General features: G+C 43.3%; 1 protein-coding gene across 6 annotated transcripts in view; it reads right to left on the bottom strand.

Moving 5' to 3' along the window:
- Window positions 1-17,291, bottom strand: part of dlgap4a (discs, large (Drosophila) homolog-associated protein 4a) — a 119,536-nt gene that overhangs the window by 11,289 nt on the left and 90,956 nt on the right. For all 6 annotated transcript variants that reach the window (XM_058410490.1, XM_058410488.1, XM_058410485.1 and 3 more), the window contains 3 exons: window positions 15,052-15,247; window positions 5,192-5,577; window positions 4,729-4,817 (listed from right to left, as the gene is read on the bottom strand). In XM_058410490.1, the coding sequence (XP_058266473.1) occupies window positions 4,729-4,817; window positions 5,192-5,577; window positions 15,052-15,247 (671 nt within the window). The remainder of the gene's footprint in view (window positions 1-4,728; window positions 4,818-5,191; window positions 5,578-15,051; window positions 15,248-17,291) is intronic.

Raw genomic sequence — 17,291 nt, forward strand, 5'->3', positions numbered from 1 at the left:
GAATATAGTAGGGAGTAGGGTAGGGAGTGGAGGAATATAGTAGGGAGTGGGGGAATATAGTAGGGAGTGGGGGAATATAGTAGGGAGTGGAGGAATATAGTAGGGAGTGGGGGAATATAGTAGGGAGTGGGGTAGGGAGTGGAGGAATATAGTAGGGAGTGGGGGAATATAGTAGGGAGTGGGGGAATATAGTAGGGAGTGGGGGAATATAGTAGGGAGTGGGGGAATATAGTAGGGAGTGGGGGAATATAGTAGGGAGTGGAGGAATATAGTAGGGAGTGGAGTAAGGGAGTGGAGGAATATAGTAGGGAGTGGAGGAATATAGTAGGGAGTGGAGTAAGGGAGTGGGGGAATATAGTATGGAGTGGGGGAATATAGTAGGGAGTGGGGGAATATAGTAGGGAGTGGAGGAATATAGTAGGGAGTGGAGGAATATACTAGGGAGTGGGGGAATATAGTAGGGAGTGGGGTCGGGAGGGCAGGAATATAGTAGGGAGTGGGGGAATAAAGTAGGGAGTGGGGGAATAACGGAGGGAGTGGAGGAATATAGTAGGGAGTGGGGTAGGGAGTGGAGGAATATAGTAGGGAGTGGGGGAATATAGTAGGGAGTGGGGGAATATAGTAGGGAGTGGGGGATTAGAGTGGGGAGTGGAGGAATATAGTAGGGAGTGGAGGAATATAGTAGGGAGTGGGGGAATATAGTAGGGAGTGGGGTAGGGAGTGGAGGAATATAGTAGGGAGTGGGGGAATATAGTAGGGAGTGGGGGAATATAGTAGGGAGTGGGGTAGGGAGTGGGGTAGGGAGTGGGGGAATATAGTAGGGAGTGGGGGAATATAGTAGGGAGTGGGGGAATATAGTAGGGAGTGGGGGAATATAGTAGGGAGTGGGGGAATATAGTAGGGAGTGGGGGAATATAGTAGGGAGTGGGGGAATATAGTAGGGAGTGGGGGAATATAGTATGGAGTGGGGGAATATAGTAGGGAGTGGGGGAATATAGTAGGGAGTGGGGGAATATAGTAGGGAGTGGAGTAAGGGAGTGGAGGAATATAGTAGGGAGTGGAGTAAGGGAGTGGAGGAATATAGTAGGGAGTGGAGGAATATAGTAGGGAGTGGAGTAAGGGAGTGGGGGAATATAGTAGGGAGTGGAGTAAGGGAGTGGGGGAATATAGTAGGGAGTGGGGGAATATAGTAGGGAGTGGGGGAATATAGTAGGGAGTGGGGGAATATAGTAGGGAGTGGAGTAAGGGAGTGGGGGAATATAGTAGGGAGTGGAGTAAGGGAGTGGGGGAATATAGTAGGGAGTGGGGGAATATAGTAGGGAGTGGAGTAAGGGAGTGGAGGAATATAGTAGGGAGTGGAGTAAGGGAGTGGAGGAATATAGTAGGGAGTGGGGGAATATAGTAGGGAGTGGAGTAAGGGAGTGGGGGAATATAGTAGGGAGTGGGGGAATATAGTAGGGAGTGGAGGAATATAGTAGGGAGTGGAGTAAGGGAGTGGAGGAATATAGTAGGGAGTGGAGGAATATAGTAGGGAGTGGAGTAAGGGAGTGGGGGAATATAGTAGGGAGTGGAGTAAGGGAGTGGGGGAATATAGTAGGGAGTGGGGGAATATAGTAGGGAGTGGGGGAATATAGTAGGGAGTGGAGTAAGGGGGTGAGGGAATATAGTAGGGAGTGGGGGAATATAGTAGGGAGTGGGGGAATATAGTAGGGAGTGGGGGAATATAGTAGGGAGTGGGGTAGGGAGTGGGGTAGGGAGTGGGGTAGGGAGTGGGGTAGGGAGTGGAGGAATATAGTAGGGAGTGGGGGAATATAGTAGGGAGTGGGGTAGGGAGTGGGGGAATATAGTAGGGAGTGGGGGAATATAGTAGGGAGTGGGGGAATATAGTAGGGAGTGGGGGAATATAGTAGGGAGTGGGGGAATATAGTAGGGAGTGGGGGAATATAGTAGGGAGTGGAGTAAGGGAGTGGAGGAATATAGTAGGGAGTGGAGTAAGGGAGTGGAGGAATATAGTAGGGAGTGGAGGAATATAGTAGGGAGTGGAGTAAGGGAGTGGGGGAATATAGTAGGGAGTGGAGTAAGGGAGTGGGGGAATATAGTAGGGAGTGGGGGAATATAGTAGGGAGTAGGGTAGGGAGTGGAGGAATATAGTAGGGAGTGGGGGAATATAGTAGGGAGTGGGGGAATATAGTAGGGAGTGGGGGAATATAGTAGGGAGTGGGGGAATATAGTAGGGAGTGGAGGAATATAGTAGGGAGTGGGGGAATATAGTAGGGAGTGGGGTAGGGAGTGGAGGAATATAGTAGGGAGTGGGGGAATATAGTAGGGAGTGGGGGAATATAGTAGGGAGTGGGGTAGGGAGTGGAGGAATATAGTAGGGAGTGGGGGAATATAGTAGGGAGTGGGGGAATATAGTAGGGAGTGGGGGAATATAGTAGGGAGTGGAGTAAGGGAGTGGAGGAATATAGTAGGGAGTGGAGTAAGGGAGTGGAGGAATATAGTAGGGAGTGGAGGAATATAGTAGGGAGTGGAGTAAGGGAGTGGGGGAATATAGTAGGGAGTGGAGTGAGGGAGTGGGGGAATATAGTAGGGAGTGGGGGAATATAGTAGGGAGTGGGGTAGGGAGTGGAGGAATATAGTAGGGAGTGGGGGAATATAGTAGGGAGTGGGGGAATATAGTAGGGAGTGGGGGAATATAGTAGGGAGTGGGGGAATATAGTAGGGAGTGGAGGAATATAGTAGGGAGTGGGGGAATATAGTAGGGAGTGGGGGAATATAGTAGGGAGTGGGGGAATATAGTAGGGAGTGGGGTAGGGAGTGGAGGAATAGAGTAGGGAGTGGGGGAATATAGTAGGGAGTGGGGGAATATAGTAGGGAGTGGGGTAGGGAGTGGAGGAATATAGTAGGGAGTGGGGGAATATAGTAGGGAGTGGGGGAATATAGTAGGGAGTGGGGTAGGGAGTGGGGGAATATAGTAGGGAGTGGGGGAATATAGTAGGGAGTGGGGGAATATAGTAGGGAGTGGGGGAATATAGTAGGGAGTGGGGGAATATAGTAGGGAGTGGGGTAGGGAGTGGGGTAGGGAGTGGGGTAGGGAGTGGAGGAATATAGTAGGGAGTGGGGGAATATAGTAGGGAGTGGGGTAGGGAGTGGGGGAATATAGTAGGGAGTGGGGGAATATAGTAGGGAGTGGGGGAATATAGTAGGGAGTGGGGGAATATAGTAGGGAGTGGGGGAAGTTAGTAGGGAGTGGGGGAGTATAGTAGGGAGTGGGGGAATATAGTAGGGAGTGGAGTAAGGGAGTGGAGGAATATAGTAGGGAGTGGAGGAATATAGTAGGGAGTGGAGTAAAGGAGTGGGGGAATATAGTAGGGAGTGGAGTAAGGGAGTGGGGGAATATAGTAGGGAGTGGGGGAATATAGTAGGGAGTGGGGTAGGGAGTGGAGGAATATAGTAGGGAGTGGGGGAATATAGTAGGGAGTGGGGGAATATAGTAGGGAGTGGGGGAATATAGTAGGGAGTGGGGGAATATAGTAGGGAGTGGAGGAATATAGTAGGGGGTGGGGGAATATAGTAGGGAGTGGGGTAGGGAGTGGAGGAATATAGTAGGGAGTGGGGGAATATAGTAGGGAGTGGGGGAATATAGTAGGGAGTGGGGTAGGGAGTGGGGGAATATAGTAGGGAGTGGGGGAATATAGTAGGGAGTGGGGGAATATAGTAGGGAGTGGGGTAATATAGTAGGGAGTGGGGGAATATAGTAGGGAGTGGAGTAAGGGAGTGGAGGAATATAGTAGGGAGTGGAGTAAGGGAGTGGAGGAATATAGTAGGGAGTGGAGGAATATAGTAGGGAGTGGAGTAAGGGAGTGGGGGAATATAGTAGGGAGTGGGGTAAGGGAGTGGGGGAATATAGTAGGGAGTGGGGGAATATAGTAGGGAGTGGGGTAGGGAGTGGAGGAATATAGTAGGGAGTGGGGGAATATAGTAGGGAGTGGGGGAATATAGTAGGGAGTGGGGGAATATAGTAGGGAGTGGGGGAATATAGTAGGGAGTGGAGGAATATAGTAGGGAGTGGGGGAATATAGTAGGGAGTGGGGGAATATAGTAGGGAGTGGGGGAATATAGTAGGGAGTGGGGTAGGGAGTGGAGGAATATAGTAGGGAGTGGGGGAATATAGTAGGGAGTGGGGTAGGGAGTGGAGGAATATAGTAGGGAGTGGGGGAATATAGTAGGGAGTGGGGGAATATAGTAGGGAGTGCGGTAGGGAGTGGGGGAATATAGTAGGGAGTGGGGTAGGGAGTGGGGGAATATAGTAGGGAGTGGGGGAATATAGTAGGGAGTGGGGGAATATAGTAGGGAGTGGGTGAATATAGGAGGGAGTGGGGGAATATAGTAGGGAGTGGGGGAATATAGTAGGGAGTGGGGGAATATAGTAGGGAGTGGAGTAAGGGAGTGGAGGAATATAGTAGGGAGTGGAGTAAGGGAGTGGAGGAATATAGTAGGGAGTGGAGGAATATAGTAGGGAGTGGAGTAAGGGAGTGGGGGAATATAGTAGGGAGTGGAGTAAGGGAGTGGGGGAATATAGTAGGGAGTGGGGGAATATAGTAGGGAGTGGGGGAATATAGTAGGGAGTGGGGCAATATAGTAGGGAGTGGGGCAATATAGTAGGGAGTGAGGTAGGGAGTGAGGTAGGGAGTGAGGTAGGGAGTGAGGTAGGGAGTGTGAACTCACGGCCTGCCGTCCTCCACCTGAACTCCAATAGACTGGAACTTCGTGGTGGGGGTGTGTTCCTCTCGGAGTACAGGCTGAACACAGTCCACCTGCCCAACACACAGATACCATACAGTCAGAATCACACACCACACACACACACACACACATTTTCTCACACACTCAAATAAAAGTTTTCCATTCTGAGTTATGAAGTTCAGCAGAATGCAGCATTAGAACTTGTGACCTCGAAGTTAACAGACTCAAGGCTCTGGTTCAGCTCACAGGGCAAGAGTCTTATATTCAAGAAGTCAAGAAGAAAAGTGTCGGAGTGTTAAAACAAAAACAAAAGAAAAACATTTTTTTAAATTTATCTACATGAGACTGCAAAAAAACATACACAGAGTCAGTGTTATGGCACTGATTTAATGTTCTGACAGCTGTTTTTTTTGCTTCATAAAATTCGACACTGAATTCTACACACCTGGATACCGATGGAGGACAGTTTCCTCCTGGCGGCACCCCGAAGTTCGTCCTGTGTGAAGCCGACGCTCACGGTCTGGGTTTCTCGGGCAGGAGGAGGAGGAGGGCTGCTCACACGGGCACTGGGCACTGGAACGGGGATGGGGGGAACCAGGGGGATGGGCACAGGGATATGGGGTATCAGGGGGAGAGGAGCTTTGGCAAGGCTTCCTGTCCTTGAACTGGTGGCACTGTCTGACGAATTGCTGCGTCCTGATTGGCTGTTGGCGTCGCTGCGCTGCTCCAGATAGGTGTCCTGCGCCGACTCCGTGCTACTCTGCACCGTCACTGAGATAAAGGGCTTGGAGGCGGAGCGAGGAGGAACCGGGGGTGGAGTCTTATTCCGGGCTGGAGAAGAAACGGAAAGTTTTATCAGCCATCAGGTTTAGGCAAAAAAAAAAAAAAAAAAAAAAATTTGAATTAAACTTAAAACATTTCTTCACCTTAACATTTATATAGTTTTATATTTTATAAACTATATATTATTTTCTATTTTAATTTGCATTAAATATTTCAATTTTTTCTCCTACAATTTTACATTTAAATTATTTTTACTACATTTTATTTTATTTATATTTACTACATTATTTATGTAGTAATTCTATTACATTTTTGCCATTATTTACATTATTTTTTTCTCAATTCTACAATTTCTGCTGTATTCTTTTTTTAAGAAATTATTTTTTGAGCATTTTCTTTTTAATTTCCTGCTGTACCCAATAAATGATTGCTATGTTATGCTGTAGCACATTTTTAAATACAATTAATAAATTAATTTAATATAAATACTAATAACTAGAATATTTAAATAAACTTTTATTATGCATTTATAAAAGTCTATTGTCCGACTCACTACTGTGACACTGAACCTCATTAACAGCGTATGGGATGTTTCCTGTTGCCATTCTGATCAGAGGGTCTCTGTCTAAAATAGACACACACACACACACACACACACACACACACACACACACACACACACACACAGTGCTACAGATGACGAACCTAGGCTCGAGTCCAACATGGGAACAAAAGTGGTCTTTTAAAGCCAGCTCACACGCCTGGTGTAGATTCATTATGAAAAAGTGGATAAGCGCGACTCTGCTCGTCGTCACGGTGTCATGGTGTTGATGCGTTACGAGGTTAATGATGATGTTGAATATATTATAAGCATGTTAAGTGGATTTTGCAATTTGTTGTTGGCAAATCCTCAGAACGTGACGCTTGTTCACGCATGAAAACATGAAGCAATGACATGCATGTTTCATTACTCATGAACTTGTGCCACTCTTGCATTTTATAAAAATCATTATCAAAATTAAAAATTATCAAGAAAAATTGCATAAAAGTCAAAAATCTGGTTTTCTTCCAGTTTACAATGCACTCAGGACTGTAACTAACCATCTTTCATGCTGGAGAGTCTCTCACTACAGGCAATAAGCTTCAGAATCTTCAGTCAAACAGAAAATCAAGTCTTTAAAAAGTTAAAAACCCAATTCTCCATCAACAACCCCAACTACATCTCCATCAGCAACCCAATTCTCCATCAACACCCCATCCACATCTCCATCAACAACCCAATTCTCCATCAACACCCCATCAATGTCCCAGTCAGATCTCCATCAACAAACCCAAGTCCATCAACAACCCCATCAATATCTCCATCTCCATATACAACCCAATTCTCCATCAACATCTCCATCAAAAACCCAATTCTTCATCAATAACCCCATCCACATCACCATCAACAACCCCATCCATATCTCCATCTCCATCAACAACCCAATCCACATCTCCATCAACAACCCAATTCTCTATCACACATCCCCAGTCAGATCTCCATAAACAAACCCAAGTCCATCCACATCTCCATCAAAAACCCCATCCACACCACCATCAACAACCCCATCCACATCACCAACAACCCCATCCACACCACCAACAACCCCATCCACACCACCATCAACAACCCCATCCACACCACCATCAACAACCCCATCCACACCACCATCAACAACCCCATCCACACCACCACCAACAACCCCATCCACACCACCACCAACAACCCCATCCATATCTCCATCTCCATCAACAACCCAATTCTCCATCAACAACCCCATCCACATCTCCATCAACAACCCAATTCTCTATCACACATCCCCAGTCAGATCTCCATAAACAAACCCAAGTCCATCCACATCTCCATCAACAACCCCATCCACACCACCATCAACAACCCCATCCACATCACCAACAACCCCATCCACACCACCAACAACCCCATCCACACCACCATCAACAACCCCATCCACACCACCATCAACAACCCCATCCACACCACCATCAACAACCCCATCCACACCACCACCAACAACCCCATCCACACCATCAACAACCCCATCCACATCACCAACAACCCATCCACAACCCCATCCACACCACCATCCACAACCCCATCCACACCACCATCCACAACCCCATCCACACCACCATCAACAACCCCATCCACACCACCATCAACAACCCCATCCACAACCCCATCCACACCACCATCAACAACCCCATCCACACCACCATCAACAACCCCATCCACACCACCATCAACAACCCCATCCATATTTCCATCAAAAACCCCATCTACATCCACCACCCCTTCCACATCTCCATCATCAACCCACATCTCCATCAACAACCCCATCCCCAGTCAGATCTCCGTCAACAAACCCAAGTCGATCAACATCCCCCATCCACATCTCCATCAACACCCCATCCACATCTCCATCTACAACCCAATTCTCCATCAACGCCCCATCCATATCCCAGTCAGATCTCCATCAACAAACCCAAGTCCATCAACAACCCCATCAATATCTCCATCTCCATATACAACCCAATTCTCCATCAACATCTCCATCAAAAACCCAATTCTTCATCAATAACCCCATCCACATCACCATCAACAACCCCATCCATATCTCCATCTCCATCAACAACCCAATTCTCCATCAACAACCCCATCCACATCTCCATCAACAACCCAATTCTCTATCACACATCCCCAGTCAGATCTCCATAAACAAACCCAAGTCCATCCACATCTCCATCAACAACCCATCCACATCACCATCAACAACCCCATCCACATCACCAACAACCCCATCCACACCACCATCAACAACCCCATCCACATCACCATCAACAACCCCATCCACATCACCAACAACCCCATCCACACCACCATCAACAACCCCATCAACAACCCCATCCACATCACCAACAACCCCATCCACACCACCATCAACAACCCCATCCACATCACCAACAACCCATCCACACCTCCATCAACAACCCAATTCTCTATCACACATCCCCAGTCAGATCTCCATAAACAAACCCAAGTCCATCCACACCACCATCAACAACCCCATCCACACCACCATCAACAACCCCATCCACATCACCAACAACCCCATCCACACCACCATCAACAACCCCATCCACACCACCATCAACAACCCCATCCACACCACCATCAACAACCCCATCCACACCACCATCAACAACCCCATCCACACCACCATCAACAACCCCATCCACACCACCATCAACAACCCCATCCATATTTCCATCAAAAACCCCATCTACATCCACCACCCCTTCCACATCTCCATCATCAACCCACATCTCCATCAACAACCCCATCCCCAGTCAGATCTCCGTCAACAAACCCAAGTCGATCAACATCCCCCATCCACATCTCCATCAACACCCCATCCACATCAACATCTCCATCTACAACCCAATTCTCCATCAACGCCCCATCCATATCCCAGTCAGATCTCCATCAACAAACCCAAGTCCATCAACACCCCCCATCCACATCTCCATCCTAATCAAGCACACACCCTCACCCACATCAACATACCCATCAACACCCACATCGACATGCACATTTCCATCAACAACCCCATTCACACCCACATCCCTATTTACCCACACCAACACCCTCATCCCCATCCACACCTCCACCCACATCAACACATCCTGCCCCTCTGCCTCCACTTTCGCTTCAAACGGGAATTCAAATAGTTTAATTAAGAAACTCGTTTAGGCCGGAGTCTCAGAGCTGAGCCGCTGTAATTAAACTGAGTAAAATTACCTGGAGCTCACTACGAGAAATTTCAGGCACGTCAGAGGGCGATTAGTGAAAGTCTTAGCTGAGGGGGAAAAAAAAAATTCAGTTAAAGTAGCAGAAACGTGCAATGTCATCTCCATAGACTATTGCTGTAAGGACTGATAAAGCCTCCTGCTGCATTATGATCTGTCTGCTCTGTGTGCATCTTTGTGCGTGTTGGATGGTAAGAGAGAGAGAAACAGTGTGGTTGCTTCCCTGCTGTGTCAAGGCCAGAGGACTGTGTGCAAAAATGGCCAACAGGAAGTCAGCACAGGGACAGATAGACAGAGAGAGAGAGAGAGAGAGAGAGAGAGAGAGAATGTATGAAAAAGTGCACCATATAAGAGGGAAGTATAAATCAGCAGAGTTCAGATGTTCCTTGAAATCTAAATGCACTTTCTCCCTTCTGCTTCACCGAGCCATTGATGTGGGAACAATACTCATTTGCTTCAAATAAAATTACACACCATCACTCCAACACACACACTTCACCGATCCCTCAGTACAATAACACACACAGCCACATGCAACACTTTACTAATCTACTAATAAACCTTTTAAACATTTAGAGCTACATTTATTTACTCAGTCCGGTTTCTCTGTAACGTCACAGGATGAGATGTCTTGCCTTTCTTTCAAGAAAGAAGGGGGAATAACATGCTTTTGCAGACGGACCACAATGTAAAATGCAACTATAGCACACAGCATGCTTAAATAAATGATAAATGGCTTTTGTGTATTAGAAAGTAATCACATTCAGTGTGATAACTCCATCACACCACTCGGTTGTTGATTACTCTTCTATTACAACATGCCCATGAAGCGTTTCATTTCTTACTTAACACACCTGGACCTAAAAGTTTGACAGGTTTTGCTTCAATTCAAAGTTAATAAAGACATAAACCTTAAAGAGTTTAAGTTAAATTAGCTATAACAACACAATGTGTTGTTATAGTGACTCATTCAGAAATTCTAGGAAGTTAGCTAGTAATTAGGTTAATAATATACTTCAAACTTTTTAGACAGCTAGCCACATCATCTTTTATTAAAAAAAAACAAAACATTTAAATGTTTTGTAATGATTATGGAACAAAGCATAAACGCCAATAAACCCATTATAGCGTGAGACTTTATTAAATGTATTGTTAGCCTTGACTAGCTTGTCTGGCAACTAAACGGCTAACAACGAGTGACCACAAAGGTTGCCAGGTTACTCCGTAGGTCACAAGTTGGTTATTTTTAATACAAATTTCTCCCCGTTATGTTAACTCCTACACCAATTAAATAAACAAACAAACAATAAACACTAAATGATGCATACATATATGACGTCAGTTTGTCTCTGTTCACAGAATACTAATTGTAACTGTTTAGAAATTTCATTTTAAACGGAGATTCCTCCCAATCTGGCAACCATGTTACTATGGTTAACTTACAGGAAGAAACCCATACAAGAAAGATAGCATCTTTCTGATATTATTTATTACTGATTATAACAAGAAAATGATGAGGATGATTACTATTATTATTATGATCATCATCATCATCATCATCATCATCATAATCCAGGCGCCACAACACAGTGCATAACTGGAAAAGACTTTCCACCAATTAGAATTTTACCGTGAATTGAATCCTCTTCTTATTTATCTGAGGTTAATGTCGATGAAAAAACTCCGTCATGTTGTAGCACAAACATCCCGAATACTGAACTTTTCCGTAAAAAAAATCTGTTAAAATATGTTTTCTGTTGTTATTTTTCAGGGCAACCCGAAACCCGTTCTTATCACCATTCACCGCTTCCACGTCGCTTACTAGTAGAAAATGTCTCGGTTAGAATAAAACGCTTCCACACACATCAACTCCCAACACGTGGCTTTTGTTCTATTTGAACACTCCGACATCACTTCGTAAAACATCCCTAAACACAAGGCTGGAGCAGAATTAAAAATAAGCGGATTCTTCACGCTTTGGGACCTGCGACACAATCACACATGGCTGAATCACAAATCGCGCTCTTTTCAACTCGTAAGTGTACTCCGTCTAGCGTCAGAGCCGCTTTCTCAAGCGCTACGTAGTGCACTCAGTACAGGAAAGGGGGAAGCCATTTGGAATTCGGCCACAGAGTCTCGCCCGTTTTCGGTCTGCTAGTCTCCACCAATAAAAAGACCCAGAAACAGGCACGTGGTTTAGTCACGTGATAGGGAAGATAGCGGCTGGGAAGAGAGCTGTAAAAGGGCATAAATGGATAAAACACGCCACGCTGGCACAATAATAATACTAATAATAATAATAATAATAATAATAATAATACTAATAATAAAATAATAATAATAATAAAACAAAACAATATAATAATAATACTAATAATACTAGTACTACTACTACTACTACTGCTACTACTACTAATAAAACAAAACAATATAATAATAATAATTATAATTATAATAATAATAATAATAATAATTATTATTATTATTATTATTATTGTTGTTGTTGTTGTTGTTGTTGTTGTGGTAACAAAAGGTTAACTGGGCTGCACTATAAATCCAAAAGTATGTGCACCCCTGAAAGATAAAAATTGCAGTCACTCCTGGTTAGCGCCACATATTAAAAGTGTGCATATTTTATATTATATGCATATTTTCCTCTTGGATCAGCTATTACTGAAAGTCTGGGTGAAAATGGAACAACATAACACTTGATTATAATTTATCTACAAACAAACAAACAAATAAATAAAGACTGTTATTGAGTTCTAGTGTAACCTTCCTCTCCGATGTTTTGTTTCCCTAAGGGTGTACAAACTTTTGCACACAGTCAATCAATTGGTTGACTGTTTGGTAAATAGAGAGGGGGGGTATTTAACAGAGTGCAGAAGTTTGCACCTCCCTCGACATTTGGTAAGCTAATTAATTTAATATTAATACTTTACGGTTACTATACGGTTAACTTTTTTGTGTTGGTGTAAGCGTTTGGTTCGTATTAAACTCGGCTATGATAAGATTCAAGCTTGCTGCTAGGCTACAGAGACAGAGACAGAGGGAGTGCGATTTGGAAACATTAGCCTTTAAGCTCAGAGAGAGTCCCATCTCAGCTTGTCACTGTCCCCAGGAATATAGGCCAGTGTGTGTGTGTGTGTGTCCAGAGAGATAGAGACACTACAGGAAGAAATATTACAGATGGTAAAGATCTTAATTAAGCCTCACCTTATAGCTTTATATTTACATCACATACTAGTACATTTCTCTCTGTCTGTACAGCTGGGGTGTGTAAGAGTCCCGGTGATGCATGTGTTACTCTAATCTGGTTTTAGAAAGGCTGTCCAAACAGGTCTCTCCGGGGGAGAGGATCAGTGCATGAAGCAGGACGTCTGAACTACTTATCAGAACATCATGAGGTTGCTTTGGCAATAATAAAAAAAACCCATAACTGCAGCCAACGTGTAAAGGTCACATAAGCATAAATGGCTAAGATAAGATCAAATAAACAGCATCAGGATACAGGGCTGTGCATAAGTACTTTGAACTCTTCCATATGGGAACTATTGGTCATGAATTGACACAAAAAGCTTCCCTATGTTAAAATCAATACAGTCAGTAAAATTGTTTATACATCAAAAATAGAAAAGCTGCGATTGTGTAAGTATTCAACCCCCCTCTCCCTTGCTGTGAAACATATACTTTAGTTCAGAAGTCACATGATTAATTGACCGGAGTTGACACACTTCCTGGAAGAGCCCAGAGTTTATTAGAGAAATCACCTAAACAAACTACATCTGATATTTCAAGAAAACCGAGTGAGTCAAGGAAAAAGAGATCTGAAAAAGTTCCAAACTTTCCATGATTCATTAAATCCACTATTTAAAAGACTCTAATGAATATGGCACAATAAACAATGCTGAGTGAAGAAGGTATTAAGCAGAGAAGCAACCAATAATCCTCTACATGATACCACCACCACCATGCTTCAGGGGATCACTGCAGTGACTCAGCACAATGTAGTGCTTTATGTCAACCCTCAAAAGCTCAAAGCGTGTGCCGAGTCTGACATGGTTTTTGGGAAAATCTGACTGTCCAAGATATGTTAAGGGAGGGTAAAGATCCAGGTCTGTAAGAGTTACACATGGACTAGTAGCTGCTTCTTTGGATAATTGTGTGACATTTTAATTAATTTAGGCACAAAAATTTTGCACAAAAATGGATAAATCTTTATACTTTAAATTAGTTTTAAATCATTTTCCCCATCACTTCAACATAAAGTGCTACCAATTCATGATTTACAGCACGTGAAAAAACATCAGCGGGGGTGAAAACTTATGCACGGCTCTCTAGAAGAGAACGGCATCATTACATTAGCAGTGAAAACATGCTGCTCGACATGTTTAAGCAGCACAAGAGAGACATGTTCTCAGGTAATTCTGCGTGTTTCAGCGACAGTTTTTCTTCTTTAATAGTTTAATGAGGATAATGATGAGCGATGATGAGACAGCGACAGGATTAAAACGTCCTGCGTGATTTATTTCACTTGACTTCGAGCAAACATCTGGTGTCACTCAGCAGGCACTTGTTTGTTCTCGGCAGTTAAATATAGCACATTTTTCTCGGCTCAGTAACAGACATCTCCACGCGGCATAACGCGCTCCTTTTACTCCGATAAGAATCAAAGGCTTTGTTTAGTACAATATGCAAATGAGGCAACAGATCGTTAATTAGGCCATAATTTGTATTTTTAGCATTTTTTCGGCTATTTATGGAGCTAACACCCGAGGATCTGACGTTCGCTTCGTTTTTTTCTGTGGGATTTGTGTTGTACTACTGATCAGTAGGTTGTGAGTTTGAGGTCCACCAAGCTGCCACTGCTGGGCCCCTGAGCAAGGCCCTTAACCCTCAATTGCTCAGTTGTGTAAAATGAAATTGGAAGTTGCTCTGGGTAAGGGTCTGCCAAATACCAGAACAGTGCAGCTTCTTGTTGCATAACATAAGAAATGCTAAATGTAAATGTAAATGTTTTGTATAACCATTAATTAATTTTTTTAAAAATAGACATGTGGTATTTGCTACCTGCTTCCTCCCTCTGCTCGAAATTTGTTGTTTTTAAAAGTACAAATGTCCTCCACAGAATTTTATCACTTTTTTATGTATTAATGGATGTTTCTTTTTTTAATGTTACACTTCTAATTATTACTTTTTCCAAGAGAAATTATATTTTTCAGACAAAATGTTTAAGAATGGAATATATCACAGAACTGGACACTTTTCCGACAAACCTAAAAAAAAAAAAAAAGGAAAGGAATTAGCTGAAAAAATTAGAAGCAAGTGCGACAGCGAGTGCGAAAGTGTCCAGAAGAACTGTGGCAGATTCTTTAAGAAACTCAGAACCTAGAAAAAAATAAATAAATAAAAAAAGAAAATGTACCGTACCAAACAATGTTCTCAGAAAATTGTATAAAACCTACTAAGGAGTTGAAAAAGGCAGCTAAATGTTGACGGTGTTGAGTTTATTACTGTATTAATATTCTCTTTGCAGATGTTTATCAATAAAGAAAATGTTGAATTTTGCGTTCGTGTTCAAACTATCACTACTTTACAGTATTAGGCGTTTGGATGGTATTGTGTATGTGAGGAGAAAGCGGTTGTGAGACTCACTGCTCGTGTTGCTATCGGTGTTCAGAGGAGGTTCGTCCGAGTCCGAGTCGTCGTCCTGAGAGCAGCCAGCCTGGATGGCACGTAGGTAGCTGTGGCTGCGCGAGCGGAAGCAGGTTGGTGTTGGCAGATCCAGAGCCTCCACCGCCTGTGAGTCCATGTGGCTGTAAGCTGCCGAGCACAGACAGCTCTGATCCATCTGCAATGAGAATGAGCAGAAAAATCTCACTGAGGGAAATCTGATTGAATGATAAAGATCCACTGATACACACTGAAGTAATCTAATAACACTGCTGCTATATGTATATGTTTACAAGCATATATGTTATAAGAAACCATTTGTTTACAGTGCCCCTATTTTGCACATTTTCCGGCGCTATGTGTCCTATACTGTTTTGTGCTGTTTTTGTATTGTCTGTTTGCACTGTCTTTTTTCTTGCACGGTTTGCACCGGGTGGCACATGTTGTACTTTATGTAGCTAGGATAACTTTCTGTCCTTAGCTCTGTGTTGTTGTTTTGTTTTGTAGCTATATGTTATTATGGTGTTTTATGTAGTTCCTGTGTCCTGGAGAAATGTCTAATTTCTCCTGCGGCAGATATATACGGTTGAAATGACAATTCAAGCTACTTGACTTGACTTGAACAGGAAAACCTGGTTTAAATCAAATTCTCCAGGATATAAAACTTCCTGATATTTAACTTCCTGATTATTTTTTTCATTAACGGGCTTGAAGTATTTCTTCCGTTTAGCTACATATACACAGTAAGTGTTTATTTATTATACCACACCGTTGTTAAATTCTAAAATCTGAAGGTGTTCAGAAGGTGTTGATGAATTTTCCGCAGCTCAGACTGCAGATCAGTTGCTTATCACGGCTTTAACGCTAGTTCTAATACGTTATCGTTTCTATAGTAACAGCTCATTCACAGGGACTTCACATAAACTAAATAAAAAAAATGTATGTTTATATAACGTATGGAAGGAATCTCCAGTTTCAGTTACTTTGTAACAATTGAAAGCAAAGCTGTAAATACATTCATTGATTTTGGGACAGAAGATTTAAAAAAACAAATATGACGACAGGATCGGACTTGTTCCACAGATGTTCTGCGACAATAAATATAACAACAATTTCTGATATAGTATCATCACTATCATGAAATGCAACTATAAATGGATAAAATGTACAACATGTCAGTCTTTGCTTTATTAAAAAGGAAAAAAAATAGCATTAAAATTGTTGGTTTTTATTGCTGCGCTGTGGTATAAGAGGAATTACACCACTTTGCGACTATCTTTGAATTTTTTGATGGTTTGGTGCAGATGATGATGATGATGACGAAGAGTAGTCACACAGCTGGGTCTTTGACAAGCACAAAAATGGCTATGATCTTTCCAATGAAGCCTGAACAGAGGTCACAAAACATTTCGGTGTCAAGGTTGTCGTTTGATAAATCACGCGGAGAACCTACAAATCTGCTAAAGAAGGTGAAGACGAGAACCGAGTCTAATTAAGGCCAATTCAGAGCATTGCTCCTCAGTGAATCGAGCTCATCTTCACCCATTCCTGTCGCTACCTGAGCACAAAAGGCGACTGTGCTTTTCATTCATCCGTGCAGCCCGCTGGGAGAACGGGTACAGCAGATGCTCTTGCAAAAAAACCTTTTTGATGTGGGAGACGTTTCTGTTTGTCCAAGCAGCAGGCGACATTTCCCACAGCACTGAGAGAAGATGGGAACGCTGCTCTGTGCATGAAGGGAGGTTATTAAAGGTAAACCCAGAATCGGATACAAAGGTAAAAATAAACCTTTCCGTCTATTGTACTCAAACCAGATTACTCTGCTTGAATAGAGTAGACGGTACTACAGACCACATACACAGACCACATTAAAGACATGAAGCCATAATAGTTCCAGAAAGGACTCTTTCTTATAACAGTGTTTATTTAGAGACAACCTTTAGAGACCTTTCAGTTTCATCTTATTAACTCATCGGACTGATTTGGCATTAATTGCTTCAGAAGACAAAATACTTCCCTGTATCCATTCAGTCACTAAAGTGCAGCGTCTTTTTAACTCCAGCGCTCTCTGATTTTTTGCCGATGTCACCGAGAGCCATGGCTGAGACAAATAACTGATTAACCAATAATTTCATGTCATATTTCACCTGCCCCTCACCCGTCCTCCACTCCCAGCTACTGTAAAGTTAAAAACACTGGAAATGTCACAGGACTGGTTTCCA

This window comes from Hemibagrus wyckioides, linkage group LG15 (assembly GCF_019097595.1).
Source record: "Hemibagrus wyckioides isolate EC202008001 linkage group LG15, SWU_Hwy_1.0, whole genome shotgun sequence".
Lineage (NCBI taxonomy): Eukaryota > Metazoa > Chordata > Actinopteri > Siluriformes > Bagridae > Hemibagrus > Hemibagrus wyckioides.